General features: G+C 43.8%; 2 protein-coding genes across 3 annotated transcripts; one reads left to right on the top strand and one right to left on the bottom strand.

The window, feature by feature from the left end:
* Nucleotides 1-117: 117 nt before the first annotated feature.
* Nucleotides 118-24,712, bottom strand: LOC124191232 (synaptotagmin-6-like). 2 transcript variants are annotated; one of them, XM_046584317.1, is made up of 13 exons: nucleotides 24,572-24,712; nucleotides 13,667-13,912; nucleotides 11,683-12,068; nucleotides 7,745-8,170; nucleotides 5,432-6,197; nucleotides 4,262-4,542; nucleotides 3,053-3,190; nucleotides 2,857-2,980; nucleotides 2,626-2,774; nucleotides 1,406-2,558; nucleotides 861-1,338; nucleotides 500-789; nucleotides 118-389 (listed from the first exon to the last, which is right to left on the bottom strand). In XM_046584317.1, the coding sequence occupies exons 3-10, from the start codon at nucleotides 12,010-12,012 to the stop codon at nucleotides 2,394-2,396; spliced, it is 2,379 nt and encodes a 792-aa protein (XP_046440273.1). In that variant the 5' UTR covers nucleotides 12,013-12,068; nucleotides 13,667-13,912; nucleotides 24,572-24,712; the 3' UTR covers nucleotides 118-389; nucleotides 500-789; nucleotides 861-1,338; nucleotides 1,406-2,393. The 2 variants fall into 2 exon arrangements, with proteins under 2 accessions (XP_046440273.1, XP_046440274.1); XM_046584318.1 differs by lacking the exons at nucleotides 11,683-12,068; nucleotides 13,667-13,912; nucleotides 24,572-24,712 and adding an exon at nucleotides 8,804-9,164.
* LOC124191233 (gamma-aminobutyric acid receptor alpha-like) lies at nucleotides 20,760-25,155 on the top strand. The gene is made up of 12 exons (XM_046584319.1): nucleotides 20,760-20,966; nucleotides 22,175-22,334; nucleotides 22,813-22,955; nucleotides 23,041-23,108; nucleotides 23,180-23,409; nucleotides 23,663-23,711; nucleotides 23,784-23,817; nucleotides 23,965-24,099; nucleotides 24,160-24,312; nucleotides 24,390-24,523; nucleotides 24,590-24,742; nucleotides 24,837-25,155. Exons 2-12 carry the CDS (start codon nucleotides 22,270-22,272, stop codon nucleotides 25,116-25,118), a joined length of 1,446 nt encoding a protein of 481 aa, XP_046440275.1. The 5' UTR covers nucleotides 20,760-20,966; nucleotides 22,175-22,269; the 3' UTR covers nucleotides 25,119-25,155.
* The last annotated feature ends 1 nt before the right edge of the window (nucleotide 25,156 follows it).

Below are 25,156 nucleotides of genomic sequence, written 5' to 3'. Positions count from 1 at the left end.
TAAACGAGTGAAATGGGCTTGTAGTTTGAAGGGTTGAATGGGGGCTGAGCCTGAAAAGTTTTAAAAAAGAAAAAAAGCCACAAAAGAACCGAAAAGTGGTGAAATAATACACCCGGAAGAACCATAAATCGTTTGTAATTGGCCCGTCGACAAGCCTAAAATACAAATTACATCACAGTTTGAAGCACTACTACCAACAACTAATTGCAACAGATACCAAATTTGTCAAAATGGAATGTCTTTTAAAACATTTTAAATGTCGCTCAAATTTGTCTTGCGCGACGAAATACTTCCGGAATTATCCACGGGAGGAGAGAGATCCAGTTCATTTCAGACATCGTAGTGCTGTGTGGGGCAAGAGAAAAAGATTCCGGTCGTTAGATGTCTCTCTTGAGAAGGGCAACATTTTGCGTTTTCATCGAGAAAAGAGTCAAATAGTTATCTTTGATGTTCGTAATATTTTATTCTTTTGGTTTTAGGATTTTCTCAAAAGATTTACCGGTGGTGGAAGAGGAGGTCGACTTCTTTGTTTGTGATTGTTGGTTTTGGCACGTTGAGGCTCCTTGTTGGCTCCACGATTTGGGAAAACCGCCTTGGAAAGTCTCGACACTTTGGTGACGGGATTCTTATTTCTTCTGCTCTGCACCGGCGTTAAAATTTGGATGACATCAGGTAGATTTTCCGACCGAGATGATGGCGAAGCGAATTTTCTGGCTACCACGATCGTTAAGCAGATTAACGTCAGGATGACGGCTCCTATCAGCGCCAGCACGGCGTAAATGGTTATTTCTGTACGAATTAACGATTGAATTAGATTAAGGAATTTGTTTAAATGAAAATAAATGTTTCAAGAGAGATACCGAGATCGTAAACTTTGGCAGAGACTTCGTAGATTTGACTGAATTTGAGTCGTGGAGTCACTTTCGGCCTTTCGTACACCGCGAACGAAGTACCATTGTGGACAACCAAATCGCTGCTACTGAAAGCTTTTGAATGTGGCGAATTTTTTAGACCAACGTCTTTGAACAACCAGACACTTCCCCAACAGCTCAGGAAACTTTTATCCGACAATTCCAACTCTTTGATGTCGCGGAAAACGGCGTTGATGACAAGTTGGTCGAAAGTGTTTGTTTTGATTGTTACTTTCTCAACATTATTCATCATTAAGAAAACTTCTCGCATCTCTTTCGATGTGTTGTTTCCTGGCACATCCCTCCAATCGTTGAGTAAAGTGACGCTCGTAGAGTCGCGAACTGTGATCAAACTCTTGCTGTTTGAAGCATTGTATAAACCGGGTAAATCCACAGTTGCATCTTTGCAGTTCCACAGTACAATCGTCTGTTATTTGATCAAATGAGATTGCCATCAATTTATCGATCTAATTTGTTGCAATTATTTAACATACCTGGTAGGAAATGGTGCAGTCGCACTTTTCTATAATTACCGTACAGTTTTCTGCATACAAAACGGGAATCGTTGCCATCCAATAAAGGAAGCCAAGGGACCAGAAAATATTAGACGATGTCATCTCCCGTCAAGTCTCACTGATCTTCTACAATCGATTGGGTGGGGTTTGTCGACTTCAAGTGAAACACTTTGAAGTTGGCCCGAGACGAGCCACCCGAAACGTGTGGCCGTTTTTCGCCTGTAATCTTTCTGAGGATATGTGTGGCTTCCGCCGGTAATGCCAGCACGCAACAACCGCAGAAAATGGTTGAAATTTAAACGCCAACAAACAAACAAACGTTCAATCTCGTCTATTTTTGTGTCACTTGGAAAGCCCGACGACGACGATTTCAACATGTATTTTCATCCTTTTTTTCTCTCCAATGACAAAAAAAGATAAAAATGTGGCGAGTGGCTTTTTTTTTCATCCGTGATCAAATTTGTTCAATTTTCTTGTGTGTGTGCAGTTTGTCCCCCCTCCCAGTTTTGTGTGAAATTACATTGACCGAAACATCGGAATTGACATTGAAAAAATAACCGAGCAACAAATAGGAAATGAAACAATCAAACGCAAAAAGGACTGTTACGTCTATGTTATAAATGTTTGGAATAATAAATTGAATATGAATCTGAATGAAAGCGTTGTTGTTTCAAATGAAAAATCTTCCGAGATTAAGATAACACGAAAAATATAAGAGAGTCAACGGACATCAGGTTGATCAAGTGTTTCGACATGCACCAACGCGACAGACACCGAATAGAATAATCGAATATCGTATGTAAATATTAAATTGTCCTATATGTGTGTGAAAATGAAAACGCTTAAAAAAGATTTCCCTAGTTTTTGGTTTTAAATAAATGAAATAGTTGCGTGTAATTTTTTGTTTGTGTGTGTGTGGGGTTAAGTTTTGTCTTTCTTTTTTCGTGGCTTTCTATTAGTTCGTGTTTCAGTGTAGAAAGTGCCACATGGCGATCGATTTCCTCACGTTGTGAGCCATGTCCTGCCAATGTTGGCGCTCAGGTGACGCCGCGTTCTGATCCGGCCCCAAAGCCAAACAGCCCAATTGGGCACTTTTACCGCCGCGTTCGCTGCCGTGATCCACCACCGATATCTAAATAAAAATAAAATAAAAATGTTTTAAATGAAAATGGATTTAGAATTTAAAAATGGAAATTTACCTCGAGCGTGCAGCTGTGTAATTTGGTCGACGGTAGCGTGAATGTCAGCGCTTGGTTCCAAACAGGATGACATGTGCCTTTACGGCACTCTGTTTTCTTCTTCTTCAAACGTTTGCCGTTCACCATGAGGTACAATTTGACCAAAGGATCTAAAATAACAGTCATTCACGAAATGGCTCAAAAGGTAAAAAATAAAAGGCTTTGAAAATTCTATCGCGCTGGAATTTTTACCGATGTTTTCTTTGCTGGTCGGCACCACCAGGTTCTTGGCTTTGAGGACGACGACGGTGAGTCGTTCGGCCGATGGCAGGTAACTTAACGAGATGAGCAACTGCGGCCGACTCTCGTCCGGTAACTATCAACAACATTTGATTTATTTTTCATTTTAAAAAAGTGGAATGATTTCAAATATTGTTCAATTTTCTACCGTGTTGCGCATCACGTCCGCCCAGATGTCGACTCCCGGCCCAGCGTTGCTGCTGCCAAAGACATTCTCACGGTCGGCCAGGGAGAAATGCAAGTCGCCAACCACACAAGGTCGTGAAAATCGATCGTATTCGCAAATCTAGTAGTACAGAAAGAAAAACAAAAAGACGAACGATTTTTAATCATCGTCCAACCACCATCCCGCAACTTAGCTGCTGCCGTGCGGGTTTCCCTCCGAGGCAGCTGTTTCCGATCAAATGATCGTTACCCTTGATTGCGTCTTGATTACATCCCGATCCGAGCTCAGCTAGGCAACCCTACTGTTATAATGATCGATCAGAAATAACGTGTAATCAACTCAATCAAAAAGCCGTTCACAAGTTTCGCCAATCATCTGACATGTCGGTCGATCTTTTTTCCTTTTTTCCTTGTGTAGTGTCTCTAAATACATTTGGTACATTGCGGACACTGCGACCCCACCAAAGGGCTAAATGGGGAACTTTCTTTATAGATTGGCGCTCGAGTAACAAGGACGACTCATTAGTCTCCAGGGTCCGTGCTCTTCTTCTGCACGACATTGTCTAGTGTAGATTAAAAAAACGAATCTCCCGTTGGCCTGGCGACGTCATTAAAGCGAGTGACCGTGTACAGGGCTCACACCAAACAGCGCAACCCACGTAATAATACAAATGTCGACGTCGTCATGAATGAAAGCTGAGAGGCAGAGACTGGCAACATCGGAATTAAGGGACCCACCGTGAGAGCTGTTGTCCTTCTTTTAATTAGGTTTGACAGGTGTGATCGCACCTGTTTTGGGGGCGCGGCGAATGCAACATGCGGCTGGATCGATCGCCAGACGTCACACTGCCGGCCTTTCAATCTCCCTAACCCAACAACTCTTATTTATTAGGGAGGGTAGAGAGAGAGTTGAGCTGAGAATCGCTGAGAAGGCCAGCGCCAACCCAAACTCTTCAACTAGTTGGGGAAAGACCGCAGCAGTTCCAGGCACTTTGACGCTATGTGAACGATACATACAATCAGTGGCCGATGTACTTTCAAGATGGAATAGTTGCGTCTCTCGGCGACGCCTTCCATTTTTGACGAGGCGTCCGAAAATAGCAACTGTATCCGTCCGTCCGAGAGACATACGACACCGGGCAAACACACCAACAGGCACTGCACTGCTGGGGAGCGTGATTATTATTATTACCTGGAATCGAAGCGTCTTATCGGCCAGGTGATCGTGTGACACGGGGAATTTGAAGCGCTCGTCAAAAAAGCACTGCGTGTCGGTGCCGAGTCGGAGACAACGGGCAGACTGTCGTCGACGCTGGTCCACTTCCGGCTGCAACAAAAGACGAACGTGCGCTTCTCTCGGATTGTTGCTAATTCCGGCCGCCATGCCGCTGGTGCTGCTGCAACTGCCACCCGAAGAAGAAGTCGATCCGCTTCCGTCCGTAAAAGTGGCCATCGTCAGCGACAAGTCACGAGCTATTAACAAATCAATGAAAAACTAAGCAGATTAGTTTGGCCCCCACAACAGCAAAGATCTCATTTTCAAAAAATAAATAAAAAAGCCGCCGTCTTAATAGTAGGGGATTGGCCATGTTGGAAAAACAAGTCCCCACCATTTTGTCTCTCTCTCTCCTATATTCCCTAGTGGCCGAAACAGTGGGAAAAGGATCCGGAATAAAAAGGACGGAAACTCAAGACCCTATGGAGAGACGGTGCGATCGATAGAACAACTGAGCAGCTGCTGTGAAATATAAGAGAACTCGATTTCTTCAAAGAAGAATCAAAAAAATCAAACATGTTGGCCTTGTGCTGGCTGGCTGCTACTTCCGTCTTCAAACACTCGTTTGCTTTAACAGTCACAAAAAACAATCTCTCAGAGAGAAATGTCGGAAAAAGGAAAACATTGGGGGAAAGAAAAAAGTCTTGTTTACATCTTCAAGACTAAGAATATCGATCGATTGCGAGAAGAGCTTGGAAAGAAGAAACGGCCCAGTACCTTGACAACGAGGCCCGCCTCATGCTTTTAGGCGAGTACCATCAAAAGAACCTTATCCGGGCAAGGTTATATATATTGGATAATAATAATTCACAAGGCTGGATAAAGGTACACGTCAAAATCGGATAGAAAAGTCATTCTTTCTTTCGTGTGTTACTCTTTTTTACTTCTGCTTCTTATCCTCTGGATTTCCTCGACTCTTTTCGAATATTTCATACTGAGAATCGGATTTTACGACGACCGTCGACACTTTTTCTCGCGTGACCGGCCAATAGTAATAAAACCCGGGGAAAGTGTTGGGCAACGATTGCAAATCTTACGTATCGAAAAAGCCCTGCAAGGATTGACAAGTTGCGTATGCGTACGTACCTTCAATGAGGTGGACGAGCAAATCGGATTTATCGAAATCGTACGAGAGGCGAAAGTGTAGCCGGCCGAGAGGTATGTTGCTGTTGCTGCGGATGCTGGACGAGCTGCTCTTTTGTGGAGCCGTCGAGATGGGAACGGGCCTCGAACTGCTGCTGCTGTTCATCTGCTGCTGCTGGTGGTAACTCGACTGATGTTGATGCTGGGCAGCAGGATCTGATGATGAGGATTCGTTGGTTGAATGATCCGATTGGTCTTGATCGTCGGCCGGCAATCCGACGTGAATGGCCGTTTCGCGTTTGTAGAGCTCCGGCTGGAGGGCCCCGAAAGGCGTCGATGTGGCCGTCATGGCCAGGCAGCACAAAGACGTCGTGGAACCTTGGCTCTGATTGGAGGTGGTCGACGACGACGACTGGACCGAATTCATTTTGTTGAGAGAGCAGAGCATCGGCGATCGATTGCGTCTGACCAGCGGCGAGGCCGGCGTCGTCGTGGTCGTTGGGACGGGCGAATTGCAAGTCGACGAAGTGACGGACGCCAGCGAGTTGAGTAGCGACGAGAACGACGGTGTAGGACTGACCATTGGGCTCGGATAGGGCGTCAAATTCAAATTGTTACTACTGACATTCATGCTGTGGTGATGGCCACTGGTCGATGACGCCAACGTCGTTCCGCCGCCGAATAAAGGCGTCGGATTGGAAGCCAAACGATGTCGACACGACGGCGATGGAGAACGTGTGTACTGATTCTGCAAACTCTCCGAACGGCCCTGTTTTAAAATTCCAGGCATGAGACGACGACGACGGATCAGTTATGCAGTGAAATTCAAAGAAGAAAAAAGCGGATTATTTAAATCTCTTGATACTTGGGCCATAGGATTTTGCACAGAGTTCACTCAAAAAGTTGGAAATGTCAAAAACAAATGAATGAATGCAAGTGCAAACTTTAACTCAAAATGCCTTTTATGTCGGGTAGTAAACAGAGCGAAATGGAGAGAAAAAAGTGAAATTTCCTTTTAAATTAGTTTGAACTTGAGACGACATTTTCACGACATTCATTCCTTTTGAATCTAGACAAGTTTCACCATTGCCATTCTCATCGACCTTCGTCTTTGTCGACAGCTGAATGATGAATCCCTCATGGAAATTCAACGGAACGATTCAGAGTGTACCCGGATGTGTATAATAGGCCTATACAAGAGGCTAGGCTAGGCGCACTCTATTGATTTTCTCCCCGGCAAATTGAATGGGGTTTTCCTTTTCTTTTCTCATCAGCCTAATAAAGCGGGGAGTGGAGATCGCATGGGAAAAATTGAGCAACCTACCGCGAGACAATAGACACAAATGTCCTCCTTACTCCCCTGCGCAAGGAGCGTCCTGGCTCAAGAGCTGCTATCCTGTTTACCAACTGATAATAAAAACAGCTGTTGGATTGGGAGGGCGGCCGGCGGCCTGTAGGTTATAGATTTTGAGTTGCGAGCGGTTAGAGGCCGCGTCTCCTGCTTATTTTTTAAGGATGCGATCGATGCTTCACACACAGGCCCGTCGCGGCATCAAAGCTGGATTTGCGTCGTGAGCGCTTACATTACAGCACCGGCAGAGTGACGTCAGGCGAGTAGCAGTCTATTGGCACTTTGATGCGCACCCAATCTCTCCTTTTGGAAAATGAAATAAGTAACCGGCCGTCTCTTCTTCTTCTTCTGCGCGCTCTCTCGTGTCTTATTGTATTAAACAGCCAGACATTGATGAGGACCGGCGTTGGCAACTGACAACGAGTGATGCCATCAGGTAACCAACGGCAACCAAACAAGATCTTGCTATATATACGTGACGAACCAATCTCCGCGCGGCCTCTTTCTCCCGATACACACACTGTACAGCGTACACCTCGCAACAGTTATCCCGTCCCACTTCCCCCCCCTTTTTTTGCCTCTCTACATCCTTTCATTTTCCTTCCCCGCGAATGAAAGCCTTTCAACAGGAATCACATAAGCTGATGGCATCTAAAGATTTCCACCAGCCCAGGGAGCGATAATTTGTTTTTCTTTGAAACTTGGCGGATGAGAAAAACGGGTTCTGTGTACGTACAAAGACAGCAGCAGCAGCACTCGCCTGGAAAAATACTGCTGCTGCTGCTGCTGCAACATTTACCGATAAAAAGGAAGAATAACCATGACGACTCCGGATCCCGTCCGGCCAAGTAGCAACAAATGGCCACCCCTCTACCAGAATAACAGAAGCCCCGCCATCGACTAATAGTGCTTCCCATTTTCTGTACAGAAATTGGTAGCCATCGCCCCTCTTTTATATCTTTCACCTGCTGGAAATGATGTTGATGATCTTGATGAGGCGAATCTCCCGCACCGTGACCGGACGTTGATGACGAGCTCGATGGGGTTCGAACCAGCCGGGCGACAAACGGCAGCGAACAGGATTGATGCGGAAGTGATGAGTTGCTGCTGGTGGCTCCAGGGGATGAAGCAGATGCAGATGACGAACCCAGCAAACTGGCCGGAATATCCAGGCTGAAATAATTCAACGGCGATGATCTTTTGCTGCTGCCGCTGGTGGCCGCAGCAGCTGACGCGTTGCTGCTGCTTCGGGTCCCTCCGCCGCTGGAACTCGACATGATGGCCAACGGATTTCGGACCGAATACGGTGACTCGTTTGGAGGAGACGGTGGCTGGAACGGAAGTAATAAAGGAGCTGGCGGCTGAACCGGATGATTCGCAGTTTCAAAACCCTAAAAAAAAATTTATAAAATACTTTATTCATTGGTAGTTTCCGTAAGTAAGTAAGTAGGCCTTTTATGTGTAAAAAAGAGAGAAATGAAGGCTGTGGAATAATTTAATTCAATGTAGTCTAAAAAGGAATTCAAAGGAATTTCTTTTATTCAGGATGATGAAACGAAGGATGATTGCTCTCTTTCTCTCTCTCTCTCACGGAATCATCTTCTATCTCATACAATAAGCCGGGATCGTAGAGCTAGACAAAATTTAAAATATCATCTACTCTCGACTACTTTCTTAGTGTGTGCGGCAGCTGCATAATAGCCGACAGCGCGCCAGTATATAGAGGGAGCACAGACGTGAATCAATAACTCGGCTACGTGTCTACGACGGAGTTTATCTTGTGCACTATGTGTATACAAGTCTCTCTCTCTCTCTATACACGAAGCTGTTGCTTCTTCGTGTGTGTGTACAAATATGCGAAAAAGCCACGCTGAATGGGCACACGGAGAAAAAAGGCGGCTGATCCATAAATTCAACTTAACTTGTGCCATTTTCGGCCCTCCTCTTCAATGTTATCAATCAATTCATCAACAAACAATCTCGTTCACGAAACTACGCCCAAGACTAAACAAACAAGCACCTACCGTCGTCGTCGTCGTCTATAAGTGATCGGGGGCGTCTGCTGGGGGTCCCCAAAAAGGAGCGAAATTCAATCAGGGCCAGTAATAGCGTCAACGCCGTAATAATATTAAGAAGGCGATGGATGGCAAAAAATAAAAAAAAAAGGAGGAGCAGGAGAGCACGACGTGCAGACAGGTTGGTGAAGACAGGCGAGGCTGGCAGGCAAGACTGACCTGATCGACCCACTAGACATCAGGACCAAATACACAGTCTTGGGTAAAGCCCAACCGAGGATAGGATCGCGCCGACGTGTTGAGGACGGATTTATTCAACAGGTTCTCCCTCTCTCTCTTCTGCGTGTGTGTTCTAACTGCACGGTGGTGAAGTACGAACATTGTAAACAGCCATTTTGATTTTCTACATGTCGTTACCCAGCATTTCTCAGACAAAATAAAAATAATTGTTCTTAGTAAACTGCATGGAAAATAAAGGTGAAACTATCAGGATCAAAATACCGATTCTAGCGAATGATGATATTGGATCACGTGAGCGACTAGACGGAATGTCATTTCCCCTATATAACTGGAGGGGGGCTGTATGAAGGAGCTCGTCATTCAGTTGGAAGCAACTGGTGCCCAAGTATTTCAGGAAATGTACAGCAGCTCAGCAATGGGGAGGGTCGATGATGTTTGGAGGGGATCAATGCCAATGAATTATGTAAGGCCGAAACCCCAATGAGATAGTAATAATCCTACGGTCCGAGGACTTTCCATCAGCCGAATTGGAATCGTAAGGTAATATTCTTTGACTTTCGGCACACGAGAAATGTCAGCGGAGGATCGATCGGATTTTGTGGATGCCAGTACCTATACAGAGTCCACACATCTGTGTGATCGACATTGCCTTGAAGAGATGGAAACTTGCCTTTTTTGACACGGTGAACGTCATGGAAAGATTCGGTCGTGGTGAAGACACGACTAATAAAAAAACGGACGCGGGTAATTGAGTTTGTCAGTGCTCGAAGGCCAAATAACCAACAGCTCGCAACGCTATGGAGAACAGGCGTCGGAAATTCTTGGACTTGATCCATATTTATTTACTGAGGCAACGCTAGGCAGCACTTTAAGCTTTTCCCCGCGCCACCAGCCGAGCGTAAAGTGATCCACATCGATGAAGATACTCCAACGAGATAAATGAATAAGTGAAATCAAATTTCTTTCGATTTCACCTTTTTTTTCTCGGCCAACATCTTTCGCTAAAATAAAAAGGAAAGTGCTATGTAGTACTGACGCTGTCAAATGAACACCTCCTAGTTTTTCTCATATATTCTCTCCAGAAATAGATTCGTCGTAAATGGAACTGAATTATGTAGAGCGTCCCGGGTAAAGTCTTGGTGCAACCGGTACCTTGAAAATGATCAAAATGTCTTCCGCATATCGACAAAAAGAAAAGGGGGAGAAAAAGTTGCGAGATTCTACTGGATGACCGAGTCGCTTGGAAAGTTTTACTCAAAGACAAATAATTTATCTGGAATTAAAAATGAAAAACAAAAACTTTGCGCCATCTCTTGCGAATTAAAAAAGAGAACTCTTTTTTTTGGCGAGTAGGATCAATAAACGAAAGGGGAGAAAATATAAAATAAATGATTGCGAATGAGGAATAAAGACTAGTGCCACATTACATGTTTGATTACAGACTCGGTAATTCCAATTTGAAATCCAATTAGCTCGAAACTGGCAATTTTTCTTATCGAGTAATGAACCAGAGGCTTTATTGTTCACGCTCCAAACAGCCTTAGCTATAAGACTGATTACGTTCTCACAAACTCGCTCCTTTTTGGCCGCGATATCAAATAATACATACATAATAATACATTGTCAGTGTTCCACCAACTGTACAGTGTACTCATTACTATCTCGTCAGAGGATTACTTTCAGTATAATCAGTCGCAGAGTTTGCCACCAGGCTGCTGCTGCTGCTTCTCCGTATCGTTAGTTTATTAGCTCAGACTAACGATGCTGGCAGTGATATTGAAACGCATACAAAAGATATGCCAGCAGACGGGTATGATGATGAGCAAGGCATTATGAAAAGAGACTGTGACTAAGATTTATAGCCTTAGTTTATCATTTGCATCTATCCCTTCTTTCATTGGGAATCAATACTATTACTAGACACTCCCCATTTCAAATTTACGATCAACCTCGCTGTCGGATTATTGGACATCCTTGGGAGTGTCAACCGCGTTACTTGAAATGACGGAAATTCAAATTTCACGTGAAACAGAACTAAAATAGATCAATCAAGTTCCGCGATTGAGCAAGTGCGGAACTTGATTGATTTATTTTTTTCTTTTCAAACTCCTTTTAAATCGCATAGCGATCAGAAAAATGTAAAAACGACCAGAGACCATTAAGGCAAAAAACGAGTCTCTTCACGCTCTTGTTTGTCACGACTCGAGAGTGATGGCAGCAAGTTTCCGACAAAATCGATTGGCATAGAAGAAGATCGACTGCGGCTACGCAATCATCAACAGCCGTGGCAATGGCGGCATCATCACCCCATGAAGAAAGAGATAAAATAGGAAAACTAGTCCAATAAGATCAACGACACAGTAAATATTCTAGCGGTTTTTTTTTTCCTCTTCTAGACTATTGGCAACGACTCGGTCGTCAATCAAGATCCGGTGCTATATTTATGCGTTTACTGATGGTGGTTTTTACGGTTGCGCAATTCGACCGCAGACAAACCAACAGGAGACATCTAGCGGTGGGAATACAAGTACGTCCCACACGACAACGAAAAAAAAACCCGGCAAAATTCAAAAATGCGAATGGAGAGGGTAACAGTGTTGCGCTGGCGCAGAGATTAAATGAATAGAATCGTGGAAATGATCACGTACCTGGTGATGAGTTGTAAGGGGCAGATAGAGTTTGGCCAGGGGACGACGCTTGCCGTTGTGGGCGCCGTGACCCTCATCAATCAGACTGCAATTGCTTGTCTTGTAGGGGGGCGGCGTCGGAGAAGGTGGCGGTGCCCAGCTGTCGCGAGTTGACCAACTGTTGCTTAAACTGTTGTATCCAGCGCCCTTTCCGCCCTGATGATAGGGATAGTGTTGATCGGCCGCTTCTTTTTTCTGGGCTGCATGGTAACGGTAGATCAACAACGTCAGCGTGAGGAACAGGGCGCCTCCTACGCCCACTGCCGCTCCCAAAACAGCCGCCGTCGGCATAATAATGGCGGCGCTATCTCTGCAATCAGCGCCAGTGTCTTCCTCCAATCTTGTGTCTACAACAAACAAACAGAAAATCAATAGATGCCGAATGTCACCGTTCTTTGTCGTCCTTAATTCAATTACATTGTTGACATCACGATACAAAAGGAAAGTCTTGGCTCATGTTGTGCGCTGACATAATCATTTTCTTTCACGAATTCACAACAAGGGATATAAGATCTGGTGGCCGCCCTCGCAACCAGTTCCACCTGTTCCGTTCGATTTGACGCAAAAACTTGACCTTGCGACTGGCCGTCACACAATGAAAAGAAACGGACGTGATCCCTACAAAGTGCGTCTTCCATTCATCATCGATTTTCTACGTAAAAGCCAGACTTTTTCTTCCCGCTGACGTCCGCCATGAAAGGCCTTCGTTAAACAAGAGACGGCAAGAGGGTAAAAGACTAAAAGTTCATCAAGGCTTGGCATTATTACAAGAATAAATCAATGTAATAACGAGGCCAGGGGCGTAATACTTTCCGTTCAACTACAGCAGTGCGCCCTAAGTTTACGAGGAACCATTTTCGCACCAACAGTTGATTGCGTCTACGGTAACCAAGGGACGATTGGAGCCCAGCTAAACAGGCAACACAGTGAACTACGCAATCGTATAGTTCCCTCCTTTAAGTACAATTTAAACGATGGGATAGCAACAAAGTTCCTTGAACGAACAAGGTTTTTCTTTTGGTTTTACTAACCGAAAATAATCTAAGGTCGAATATATATATCCAGCGGAGCACTCTATATTGCACGCTTTTAATATTATTGCTAGGATATGAGAATAAAAGTAGTTATACTATTTCACAAAAGAAAGTGATATCTCGGAAAGGAGAGACTTGTCCATGAATTTTCTTTTACTTTCGACAACCTGATCTGCAGACTGGCAGACACAGTCTGGCAGCAGGATCCATCCCGGATTAAATTGGAGATGAACGACAACAAAGGAATCTAAAGGCGATTAAAGCGGACAATCTCTGTGGACTGAGCCATGAACGAAACCGCCACCTACGCACTTAATCCGATTGAGATAACCTGTGTGCCATCTGTTCACGGTCGTGACGACACGAGCAAATGGGAATTGTCGCCGGGTGCGCAGTGGGGTACAACTCAAAAGCCGATTTGATGCCCGCCAAGAATAAGATGAGAAAACTACCAACCTCGCAGTGAAAAGTCAACTTTATTGAATACGGGAGAACGAACCCTGACGTCGAGTAAACATCAACTTATTCTGCTAGGCAACTAATGTGATCGCAAACTCGATGAAAAGTTGACGAAAAACCAATTGATTTGGACAAATTGAGGTCCAACAGGATAAAATCCAGTTTCACCCAGCAACGAAAATCAATTATTATTCCTGGAGGTAGCCAGCCCTTAGATTAAAACTGCAGAACGCAATAAAGCCTTAGAGTATCATATCAATTAATTAAAATAAAAAAAAGTAGGACCTGCCAAACAAGATATCCACTACAGAAAGTTGTATGATTGCAAGGCTGCGCAACTGAAAAACCCTTGTCCAAGTTGTATCAGACAAACAAACGCCATTATTACTATTTTGGCTTCATTGATCCTCTTAAGTCAAAACAAAAAAGTCTAGACAGTGGAATTGTCCTACCTCTTTTTGTTCCTTTCCTTTTCTAATGCGTGCGTATTAGGTCCCGTGTCGATAACAAATCAAACGACCGCACACCGCAGGATGATGGGATGCGATGATGTTGCTGTGGCCAGAGATGAGACGCTACTGCGAGCAGGCAACCGGCTCCGTGGAGGCTCATCATAATACTCACGACCACCAGCGCATCCAGAGAGCAGGGTGGCCAGGCAGTCAACACATGGCGTCGTCGCCAACGTCTCCGGTTTCCTAAATAAAAGAAAAAAGAAATAAAATTAAATGGGAGGAAAAAAGTCAAAATAGAAAACAGGCGCTCTGCGTGCGCAATGTGTCATTTTCTATCTTTTTACGAACCCAATACCAGTCTGATGTCAATAACTAGGCTCTCTCATCGACATCAGTTGCCTTTTTTTTATGGGCCAACACACACCATAACCCTGCGGCACTCGCCGGCGAACAATCAAGAGCAATTAGTGATCGTTCGCTTGTCGTACTAACACCGTGTGACCTTTTCGTGTGTCGTTCGCGCTACACGCACAAGGCCCATCGCTAACTAGACACTTCTTTCCCATTTCTTTTGAAATTAAATGTTAGTTGTTATGGCGCTGTTTGTTGTGATGCGAGAAAGTTTAGGTCTCTATTGATTTTCATTTTATTTAAGAACCAACAGGAGCAGCAAACAGAAGGAATAGTTTTAAAAAATGCGACGCGTAGGCGTAGTGAAAGAAGGTGAGCGCTGCTGCTGCTGCTGCTGGTCGGAATAGATATATTCCCATTTCCCGATTTAGCAGCAGCCCGGCCGTCGTTCATGTACGTCGTCTCGACAGCAACAGCAGGGACGCCGTTCCCATCGCAACAAAAAATGATGGCGGCGTTGTTCAACTCTTTTCCATTTCTTTCCTACAGTCTTAAATCTTATCTCGAATCAATATTTTTGAAAAACAACCTTTATCTTCGTTCTCGTTAGCTTCTAGATCCACGTGAAAGTGTTTTCCTGTTATCGTCCTTTCATCTCCGGTCTCCATAAAGAATCTCGCACGCTCGCACGAGTTCGCTGGTTGATTCATTTTCCTTCTTTTCTTGTTGGTTTTAAATCGTGGAAAATGCATTGCATTCTTTATCGGCAGAGTTTGCATCGACAAAAACAGGGTTCGTCAATGACATCACACTCGAAAAGAATTGCATTTCCACTTGAAAGAACCAGGGCTCTAGTTGCAATTTTATTGACTGCCAAATCGATCGCATCACGCGCCGTTAGGTGCCACCAAAACCAACGGCGAATATGTATAGAGAGAGCGCTGGAATTACAGACGCCCCCCTACGGGCTGGAAGAGATGGCGGTGTGACCTTTTACCGGCGACACAAACGATAGTGGCGCCGCAGAGCTCCAGGAACTACGCATACAACTCCCGAACGGTCAAACAAAACAGAAAAATGGAGAAACTTTTTCTTTTTCCCATGGAATAAATCGACATTGTATCCGCTGGTTTTCGCCACCCTAGTTTATTGCTACACTCTCGCTATGCTTCATCCCCGTTGTGTCTACATAAATCAACAATAGTATCGATCCCGGGGACCTCCTGTCGCAACTGGAGCACCAAGAAACCCACCGAATGAAAGATCTTTGCCACCGATTCCGATACTACAGTCGATGTGGCATGGACAGCATAGGGATAACAGAACAATAAATCATCGATATGAATTGATCTTCCCACCCTAGATACTCATGGTTTGATTCAAATGTCACTCGGATTGCCCGCCCTTCAATGTCAGCAACTAACTGTCAAAAGCAATCGCCCAAGCAACGGTCCCATCGAAATCCATCCAGTCCCATGCTGGGCAACACAGAGCACTGAAAATCGAAATATGACCACTACTAATTTCGCCGTATCAAAGGACAGATGGAACACGATCATCCCTAATTAATGCGGAGATTGATCGACCGGCAAAGTCAGTTACAAAGTAACCCAGTTTCAAAATCGACGCCATTTTCAAGTTAACTGACAGTCGTTGTATAATGTTCCACTCGTTTCAAACGGGCGATCTCTACGATGGACTGTTCAATTTCCTTTCGTTGTGTGACAATCATGTTAACTTGCCCAGCATGGCAGCTCGTTATTGAATTATAGAACTCGACGACGACGATGAAAGACTTTTTGGGACTCGAAAGGCAACAAAAGCGCCGGCGGTGGCACCATCAACGATTAAGTAAATGCACCCTATACAGAAAAAAATCAATTATACACATAGAGTCGTCTCTTTTCCTTCTTTTTCCATCTATAAACAATAGCCCAACAGTTAGTCCATAAATTGAGTGTTCATCCACGAGCTACAACAACACGTGAGAGGGTCAGTTATGGTATAGCGAACACGCATTGCATAGTCTATCCGTAGGTATAAAAGTGGCGCGATAGTAGTAATTGGAAAGCTGTACGTGTTTCAACCATAACCCCACAGGCTCCTCCTCCTCCTCCCACGTAGACAGTCGCTTGATTCAATTAAGAAGTGCGAGAAAAATACACACGACACCATTGCGGCTTTGTATTCCTATAACCTGACCTAGACGTCTAAATTACCGCTTGGGCGAGTAAATTTAATGAAGCTCATTTACGACAAGAAATGCTGGTTTGATATGAGAAAAGATCTTCGATTCTTTAGCTCGCAAAAGCAATCCGAGGTTTCCTCTATCGCCATGTCATCTCCTATTCTAGTGGAGCGTATGCGATTGTAATTGAATGCGACGACACGTATCCCTGGATACCGATCCTGCAAGAGGGGATTTACCTGGTTGTGAAACGAGGCAGGTGAAATCGATTTCACTTGAACAAACGTTCCGAGATGCATTATCATACGAGGGTTCAAGCGCATGCAAGATAAAGTAGATACAAACACGACAGATCCTTGGCCACGCCAAACAGACTTTCGCGATAGGTGAACCAATCATTCGACCTGTTTTTCAACAGGGAACCCTCGACCTTCGTAAATGGCATATTGGAATTTCCGCAAATAACGTCGCGCTCGGAATGAGTGGACGTGCCGTTGGCTCAATGTCGTTCCAAGAACAAGCTTATGAATGTTGAACAACCAAACACGACAGCGCCGTCGAGTAACATTTGCTTCCAAACTTTGTCAAAAATACTACAAACTATAAGATCAACGGAAGTTAATACTTGAAACAAAAAGAAAGGAGGATTTTTCAAGAAGCCGAAAGACGAGTCATTATTTCTTTGGGAAATCTCTTGACACGAGTATGAGTTGCAAGTCTTCATTCTGCGTGTTTGTTAATAGACTTTTTTGTTTTGGCATGCTAAATAGGAAGAGCGCGTCACGTACGTGCACAGGACGTACAGAAAAAGTATTCCGGGTCTAGACGTAGTAGGTCTAGCAAAAAGAGATGTAAGGCTCTATGACGTCGGTCACGTTCTGCCCTGACAAAAACTCCTGCTACAGCCGACATCAATTCCGAGTACTGTACTTGTGCTGTGGCCCAAATATACAGTATAAAAGAATATTGAAAGAAAACATCGTGAACGGCCGGAGATCACGAGGTTGTTATCGCCTAGGCAACGGAAATTTACCGTCGGTCATTTACTCAAACAGCACGGATCAACGTCCCCAGTTTCTCAGGAGAAAACCGGAGAAGACGACCAATTCTGATGCAATAACCAGGTGCGTCTGAACGATCAATATGTGTTTTCTGCTGAGGAGCCCCTCTCAACCGAATAAATATACTTCAGGCACATCGTCGAGCGTGCACAAAAGTAAAAGGAAATGGAATTACACAAAAGTGATTTTTTTTTATCACGCGGGATCGTGCGGGAAATTGGAAAGCCATCTAGCGACGAACTATTCAACTGCGATCCAAGATCTCGGCTTCCTTTATTTGAAAACAAAAATCAACAGACAGCTCGATTCTGATAAAAAGTCATCGATTTTTGATTGATAATACCCACAATTTCAAAGAAATTCAAACGTAAATAACCAATAAATCTAGAGGATTAAGGAATCCACTTTACCATTTCAAAAGGGTGCATTAATTCGGTTGACTGGCTTTTCCAAACACACTTAGTTTTTCTCGCAAAACAGCCGTCAAAAAGAGATTCAAAGGCTATCCAGTTGGCTAAAAAAGTTGGCTCCGAAACTTTCTTATTCCTCTTCCGGCCATTCTCCTTTTCAAATCCCATTTCTCTCAGGGCGTTCAATAACACATAATAGTCTGATATGTATACATGCAGACTATTAAGGAAGCTTCGAATAAAAGAATATCTAAATTTATTTCCAGGGCCGGACTTTGGGGACGCAAAAACAAACTGTAATTTATTCGTTTTCTTGTTGAGACGATGGACAGACGGACACCGATCGAAGCCAACTGGTAAACCACCACACGTGTGGGAGATTAAATTCATAAGAGGCCAAGAAATACGTTCTCCCCGAACCCACTTTATTGGATTGGAGAGTGACATTGTCACCTCATCTATTCGGCTTATTACGGTATTTGAATTTTATTGTCTCGCGGCTAAGTTTGACCGGAAAAACGAAAATCTCGCATAATACAAAAATTAACGCAATGCGTTTACTGGGATAAATATTTCTAAAACAATTTGAAAGATACGGTAGTCCCTTCATAAGTGAAGAGTAAAAAGTAAAGGGACCGCCCCCAAACACATTCAAAGCCGCCCTACCTCATTATCCCATCGTACCGGAACAAGATGGTCAAAGAGTCGTTTTTTGACAGCGAAGAAGCTCAAAGTGGGTAATCCCGTCGCCCCATCAGGTTCATCAGAGACGAACGAAAGACGTCAGATTCTCTGATCAGGGCGACAAGGTATAAAACTGAATAAGGTAGACAAAGTATACAAGACGCCGGAAGTTAAAAAAAACAAACAAAACAGGCGTAAAGGGCAAGACATTTTCAAGATTAGATTCCGTCAATCACATATTGAACGGATTGAAAGGTTCAATAGCACTGCCGTATATAAAAACCCATTGAATACACAGTAGGTCGCCGCCTATAGGCATCGGCAGATTTGTCGGAAATGGCGGACCCCCACGTGGAATTGCGGAAAGAGGAAGCGGAAGTCGGCGAACTGCCTGACCAATTTATTCGCTGCCGTGAAACGATCGCTGGCAAAACATGACAACTCCATCAGCTGATGGATGGAGTCTCTTTGAAATGAGAGGAAGGAGATTAAAAGTCGTAGGGGCTCAACATCGGTGGATTACTCTCCTTGGAACAAATGCCTCCGAAATATAAGAAAAGTGAGACTTGGTCTCGCTCTTTCTACGCCGATTAGACTTGGGCGTGGGCACATTGAAATCAGGCCTCTTTGTTCCCATTATGATAAGCGCTCTCGTTGAATTTCAAAGGACAGCACACGATCGACGAATAGCCACTAGCAAGTCAATCAAAACAGTCCGAAATGAGCCATCAAGATTCCGAGCGAGGAGAATCCTCTTTTTTTTTGGGTGCCACCGAATGAATAACTGCCCGAGGATGATCAAATCAGAAGGACCACCACGAGTTCTTGTATAGCTGACATGGCCGATGAGAGGCGACAAGAATGGGCAATCACATGGGGCGGCCGGCGGCTCTCTTGATCGCACGGATCGATCGTCCAGTCTCAACAAATGCCGCCCATTTCTCATGCCCCCCACCATCGCCATGCATTATTATCTCGATGCAATTGCTGAATTTTCAAGAAAACACGCTGACGTGGACTGACGGCAATCTCCGTGCCTCCACCCGTGTCCTACTAAGCCCTCTCCAGGAAAATAGCAGTCTCGACGAGATTCTTAAAGTAGAAAATTGAAGCCAGACAGCGGGACACTAGACGGGACGACACAGCAGCAGAGGGAAAATGTAAAATACCTTATGCCAACAGCAATGGATCTATTGAGGGGGTGGCCTTATTTGAATTGCTGTTGATTTTAAATGACTGCTAAAAATTCAATAAATTCAACACACAATGCTTCTATAGCACCTTCATACAAAATTTAAAAAAGGCCGCCGGAAACATTTCTTTTCAACACATCAAGTTGGCTTTTTTCCCACAGTAGTTATTGAGCGAATTTTGCGGAGGGGAGACACCCGATTCCGTGAAATTGTTACAATGCCATTTGACTCAATCACAGAATATCCAGCAAAAAACGATTTACCACGCAAATCATATTCAGGACTATGTTATATGCACAGTACGCACGTCGGGAGAACGCTATTTGCGTTTTTACTCCCGAACCTGAACGGATTTAAATTTCGTGATATAACCCTGCCGGCGTGTTTAAAGTGATGCTGTTCAAAATCCGAAACTGCAGCTCCTGCGTTCAGCTCTATCTCTAACCCCCCTCAGTCGGTCATAAAAGACGCTGTCATTCAATCAGCTGCTCGTAAAATGAAATGAAATAAAATGAGAAATATTCTCCCGCCACGTCGTGACACGTTGATGACTGCCGTTGATACCCCACGCATCTCTCGTCATCATTGCCGTCGTCAGATGGTAAAACGTGAAGAAGAAGAAGAAGAAGAAGAGGGTTGTTCAGTACAGCAGCAGGGATCTGTGACTTTGATTAAGTACCGGCATACAGTATAATACTTTGAGCTTGCATCTAACGAATGCACAATGTCCCATGTACGGAAAGGAGGAGCCCACCAATACGATACAGCGGTGGCTTGAAAGAGTTTCTTTACAAGGATCGCATGTCATCATTCGCTGAATTAAATCCAATAAATATACCCCTCCAAAAAAATACAAGATCAAAGATCAGTCAGCAATCTCTCCATACCCCAATCAATAAGTCAATCTCCTCTGGATATTTCTTGATCCAGGTAAAGCGCAATTTTATTGCTCCACCTCATGCAAACATAACGAACAGATTCTTTTCCGATCCTGTACTCTGTGGGGGGGGTCGGTATTATACAATGTCATTTGCCAGATGATGTACTTCTTATGTCGATGGGAAGAATAAAGGAGAACGTAAGGAGTCTAAGAGATAGATTTGAAAATGGATGAGCGCATTCGGGCGCATGCTCACGGAGGGAACGAGAGGAGTCAAAGTGGAGTCTGGACTCTGGAGTCAAGAGGTCGTGAGCCAGGAGGAGGAGGAGGAATATAACCAAGAAGAATCACGGATCGTTTTCCGACAGTCGAAGCGTGTATCCCTTTAAACGTTCAACTCCTTTCAGAGATCGTCCCGACACCCGACTTCTAGACGAATAGTGACATTCGTTTTGTTACCTGGTTACCCCATTTGAGTTGTGCAACCAATTGAGAAACTACATTAAACATCAACCAACAAAGACCGGAGGGTAAGTTTGTGCTGCTGTTATAGACGCGCGTGATTATATAGTTTCACCCTGTAGCCATCTTCCTGATATTTTCCAATTTTGCTAATATGTGCCCCATCCAAAGATTGGGCTCATTGTTTAACAAGGCCGGGAAAATATTGAAAAAGGATCGATAAAAAAAAAGAAAATGGAACTGCAAGCAAAAACTTTTTGTTTTCTCCTTGATAAGAGTTGATTCGCTCCGGATTCGCTAGTATACATAAACAGATTGAAAAAAAAAAGTTTCCAAAGTTTACCAACCGTAAAATTATTAACAACCAAAATCTGAACGCCCATTCAGATTTGATTGGAGTGTGCTCAATTTGATTTCGGTAGTAATAGTTATACCAATTCTGGTAATCTCGTTCTAGCTAAGACAAGTCACGTCAAAAAGTAAATAATAATGAATCTCGAAACAATCTTGCGCTTCCGGTCACTGTCAACGGAAATAAACTCTTGATGATACATAGAAGACGATGATGACAGCATCTTCTTTTTCCCCCCTATTTGTTATGTCACCGAGTGTTTAATCCCGTTTGGGCTGGCGCCACGCCTGACCGGATGTCAGCGCATGTCACGGGATGAAAACGACGGTCTTTATTTGACATTAGTTTCTTTTATTGCTGAATCAATGTAGAACTTATTGGCGATTTAATTCTTCCGAGTTGATTGCTGATTTCTTTCAATTTACGCTAGTCAAAGTTAGCAACGACAGGTTAAATCGAAAGAAAAATTTGGTTGGCAAGTCTCATTAAGGGCTGTTTAGTTACTCGATCGGCTTGATTTTAAACTTGGAATACAAATTTCAAATAAAAATATTAGACTACGATTGAGATCTAAACCAACCTGGCAACGCAAGGTACTCACGAATCCCGAGTTCTTTAAAAACCATATCCACGGATACATCGAGACACGCAAAGGCGACGTCACAATGTCACCCTGCACAAGTTTTCTCTCTTTTTTTTTTAACAACAATAGTTTATAGCTGTTTGGCATGAGAGGAGGAACAAAAGAGAAAGAGAACGTCACGAGCTGGGCAACTCATCTCACATAGACACGGATCGGTTTCAACAATATACGGCAAGAGCCAGATTGAAGTCTTTCTCTCTTCCTTTTCTTCCAACTTGAATCTCGAAGCGTTTCCAGCCTCCCCCCATTTCAATCCATTTGCATGTCCCATTGGCTCTTAGGTTGCTCTCATGCCGTGCTCCAGGCGAGAATGAAAAGTAGTCGATAGAAGAGCAGCAGTCACTAGCCCGGGCAGCCTTTGTCAACGCGTCACAAAATGTCATCTAGTCGAAACAAGCTGCGACTCATCTTCGATCTCCTACTCCTGCTGTTATCGATAAGGTGAGAGACTGCTTCCGTCCCTCGTCACGATCTATTACTAGCAATACATCACCGACTACCAGAAATTAATAAGTCAATGTGACAATTCATTAATTGTCTGGTGTGTCACCACGATAACTTCTGACGTCAATTGCTAAAAGGCAATCGCGTTTTCGTGAGACGCCAAATAGATGTCTGTACTCTACACGAGAGGATTAAATTAGAAACAAAGTCGAAAATAGATTGTGTGCCTTGGTTTTTTTTTACTTCAATAAGACGATGCGATTGTCCGCCTGGCTGCGGACAAAAATCAGCGCATTCGATAGAAAGGAGAGAAACTAAAGAAAGATTTGGAGAAGAGAGCTTTTCCAAATCCTTTCGCCACGGTTAAGTAATTTTCGATTAGACAGGAATAGAGTCTCATATTAAACAACCAAACAAATGAAAAGTTGAAAAGGACTCGATAACTGATTTGATACGTTCCATATCGTTTTGACAGGTGCTGTACCGTGACGTCTCAAAGTTTCAACTCGTCAAATCATTTGACAGACATTAGACCGACCAAAACTCGACACAATGTGTCCCTGTTGCTAGATAAGCTGCTCGACAATTACAATCATCACCTGAGGCCTGATATAGGAGGTTTCAAACTACTTCAATCTTTTGAAATTTGAACATTCCCGAATGAAAACAAGCCTAATAAAAAATGATACTTTTTTATCGACAGGTCCGCCGACCTTTGTGGACGTTGACATTATGGTGCGAAGCATGGGGCCCGTTTCGGAGGCAGACATGGTAAAAACCAAACAAAAAATTTCAGTATATATTATATAATGTGATTTTTTGAAACAATTGTCAACGGTTAGACGTTTTCGCTCGACTGCTACTTCCGGCAAACGTGGAGGGACACGCGATTGGCTCATCAACAAGTCTCAAAATCGGATGACCAACTCTCGCTAAGTGTGTCCATGTTAGATCGCATTTGGAAGCCAGACACCTACTTCTACAATGGCAAAAACTCGTACCTGCACACTATCACTACGCCGAATAAGTTGGTGCGCCTATTTCCCGATGGTCGAATACTCTACTCTTCTAGGTAAATAAACGAGAGACTAATGGGAAGGGGGAGTTAATGCGTAGTTGAAGTCGCTTGGCTGAATACCAAAGGGGCAGCCATTATTTCACATCAGTAAGCAGCAATCATCGTCAACCGTTCGTAACATAAACAGCCGGACGCTATTTATGTTTCGACTTTGAACATTAAGATCTCTACACAGCTGAACAAATAATTACAAAAAATGCCAAGATAAACGGATAATAACCGCTGAAATGTGATGGGTCTCATTTAGGTTGACCATCAAGGCGAGTTGCCCCATGGAACTACGCAAATTCCCGATGGTAAAAAAAAAACCTTTCAATTAACAAATGGTGAAAAAAAAAAAAAAATATCATTTCTTTTTCTTTAAACAGGATGTTCAACTCTGTCCGCTCAACATGGGAAGCTGTAATTATTTTTAATTTGATTCACAAAGAAATGGATTTTGATAAAAAAAGTCTTTGCAAATGTTGTAGAATCGCAATTTCTAAACAACAAAAGCATTGTCTTTTCTTTGGGAAATATCTAAAAAATTGATTGTCGATTTCAATGCAGTTGCCTACACCCAATCGGAAGCCATATATCGCTGGAACAAGGACCGCCAGATCGTGATCGCGTCGGGCATGAAAATGTCCCAATTCGATCTCGTTTCCGCGCCCGTCTCGAATTATACAATCAGTTTCAAACACGGTACCGAATCAAAAACAAATAACGGCATTCAACCTTTGCTCATTTGATTTCAATCAATAGGTAATCATTCAATGATATCGGTACGATTCCACCTTCACCGACACATGGGGAGTTTCCTTATTCAAGTTTACGGACCTTGTATTCTACTTGTTGTGCTATCATGGGTCTCGTTCTGGCTCAACAGAGAAGCAACAGCGGATCGAGTGAGCCTAGGTAACAATCCAATTAGGCGCGGAAAGAAATCGGCTTCAATTTTACTACTTCTTTAATTTATCGATTTCCGGCTCAAGGTGTCACCACGGTCCTTACTATGACTTTCCTGGGTTTGGAGGCCCGAGCAAATCTACCCAAAGTGACCTATCCCACCGCTCTGGATCACTTCATTTTCTTATCATTCGGGTTTATATTCGCGACCATTGTTCAGGTTCAGAAAGCGCGACATACTTTTTAAAAGATTGTTGGGGTGACTTACCTTTTTCCTCGACTGCAGTTCGCCTTTGTTCACTATTTCACTAAAAACGGCTTCGGGGAACTCTATTTTTCTGACATGACTGTGGACGACGAAGATGATGAGCAGCTCGACAGTTCTGATGAAGGCTTTCCTTCAGCGACGCACACTCCGTCACCCACCGTGGCTCGAAAGGTGAAATGAAATAACCAACTGTGGGCGATAGAGACGGAATGGGCACGATCATGAGAATTGGGATAAAGACTTAAATTGTTTGCTTTTATAACAGAAGAAGATCCACCCAAGAGAGGAGGTGTATAGTGTGGAGAACCACCTACGCAATATGAAAGCAGAAGAAACGGCCATTGTGCAGATCCAGCCAGATGATGGTTCTTCTCCATCGCAAAGGCGGGAAAAAAAGACAAATCAAAGGAAGGCGCAGCAGTGGGACGGCAAGGCGATGAATTCCGTCTCCAAAATCGATAAAATTTCACGAATTTTCTTCCCTGTTCTTTTCATAGCCATAAATTTGTTCTACTGGTACACCTACGCCACTCCGACGTCGGAGTGAAGTTGACACAATCCAAGAAAGTTGTGGGTACAGCGTTC

This window comes from Daphnia pulex, chromosome 3, assembly GCF_021134715.1.
Source record: "Daphnia pulex isolate KAP4 chromosome 3, ASM2113471v1".
In the NCBI taxonomy this organism is placed as follows: Eukaryota; Metazoa; Arthropoda; class Branchiopoda; order Diplostraca; family Daphniidae; genus Daphnia; species Daphnia pulex.
Note: the sequence above shows the minus strand (reverse complement) of the source record. Positions and strands in the feature narration are given on the sequence as shown.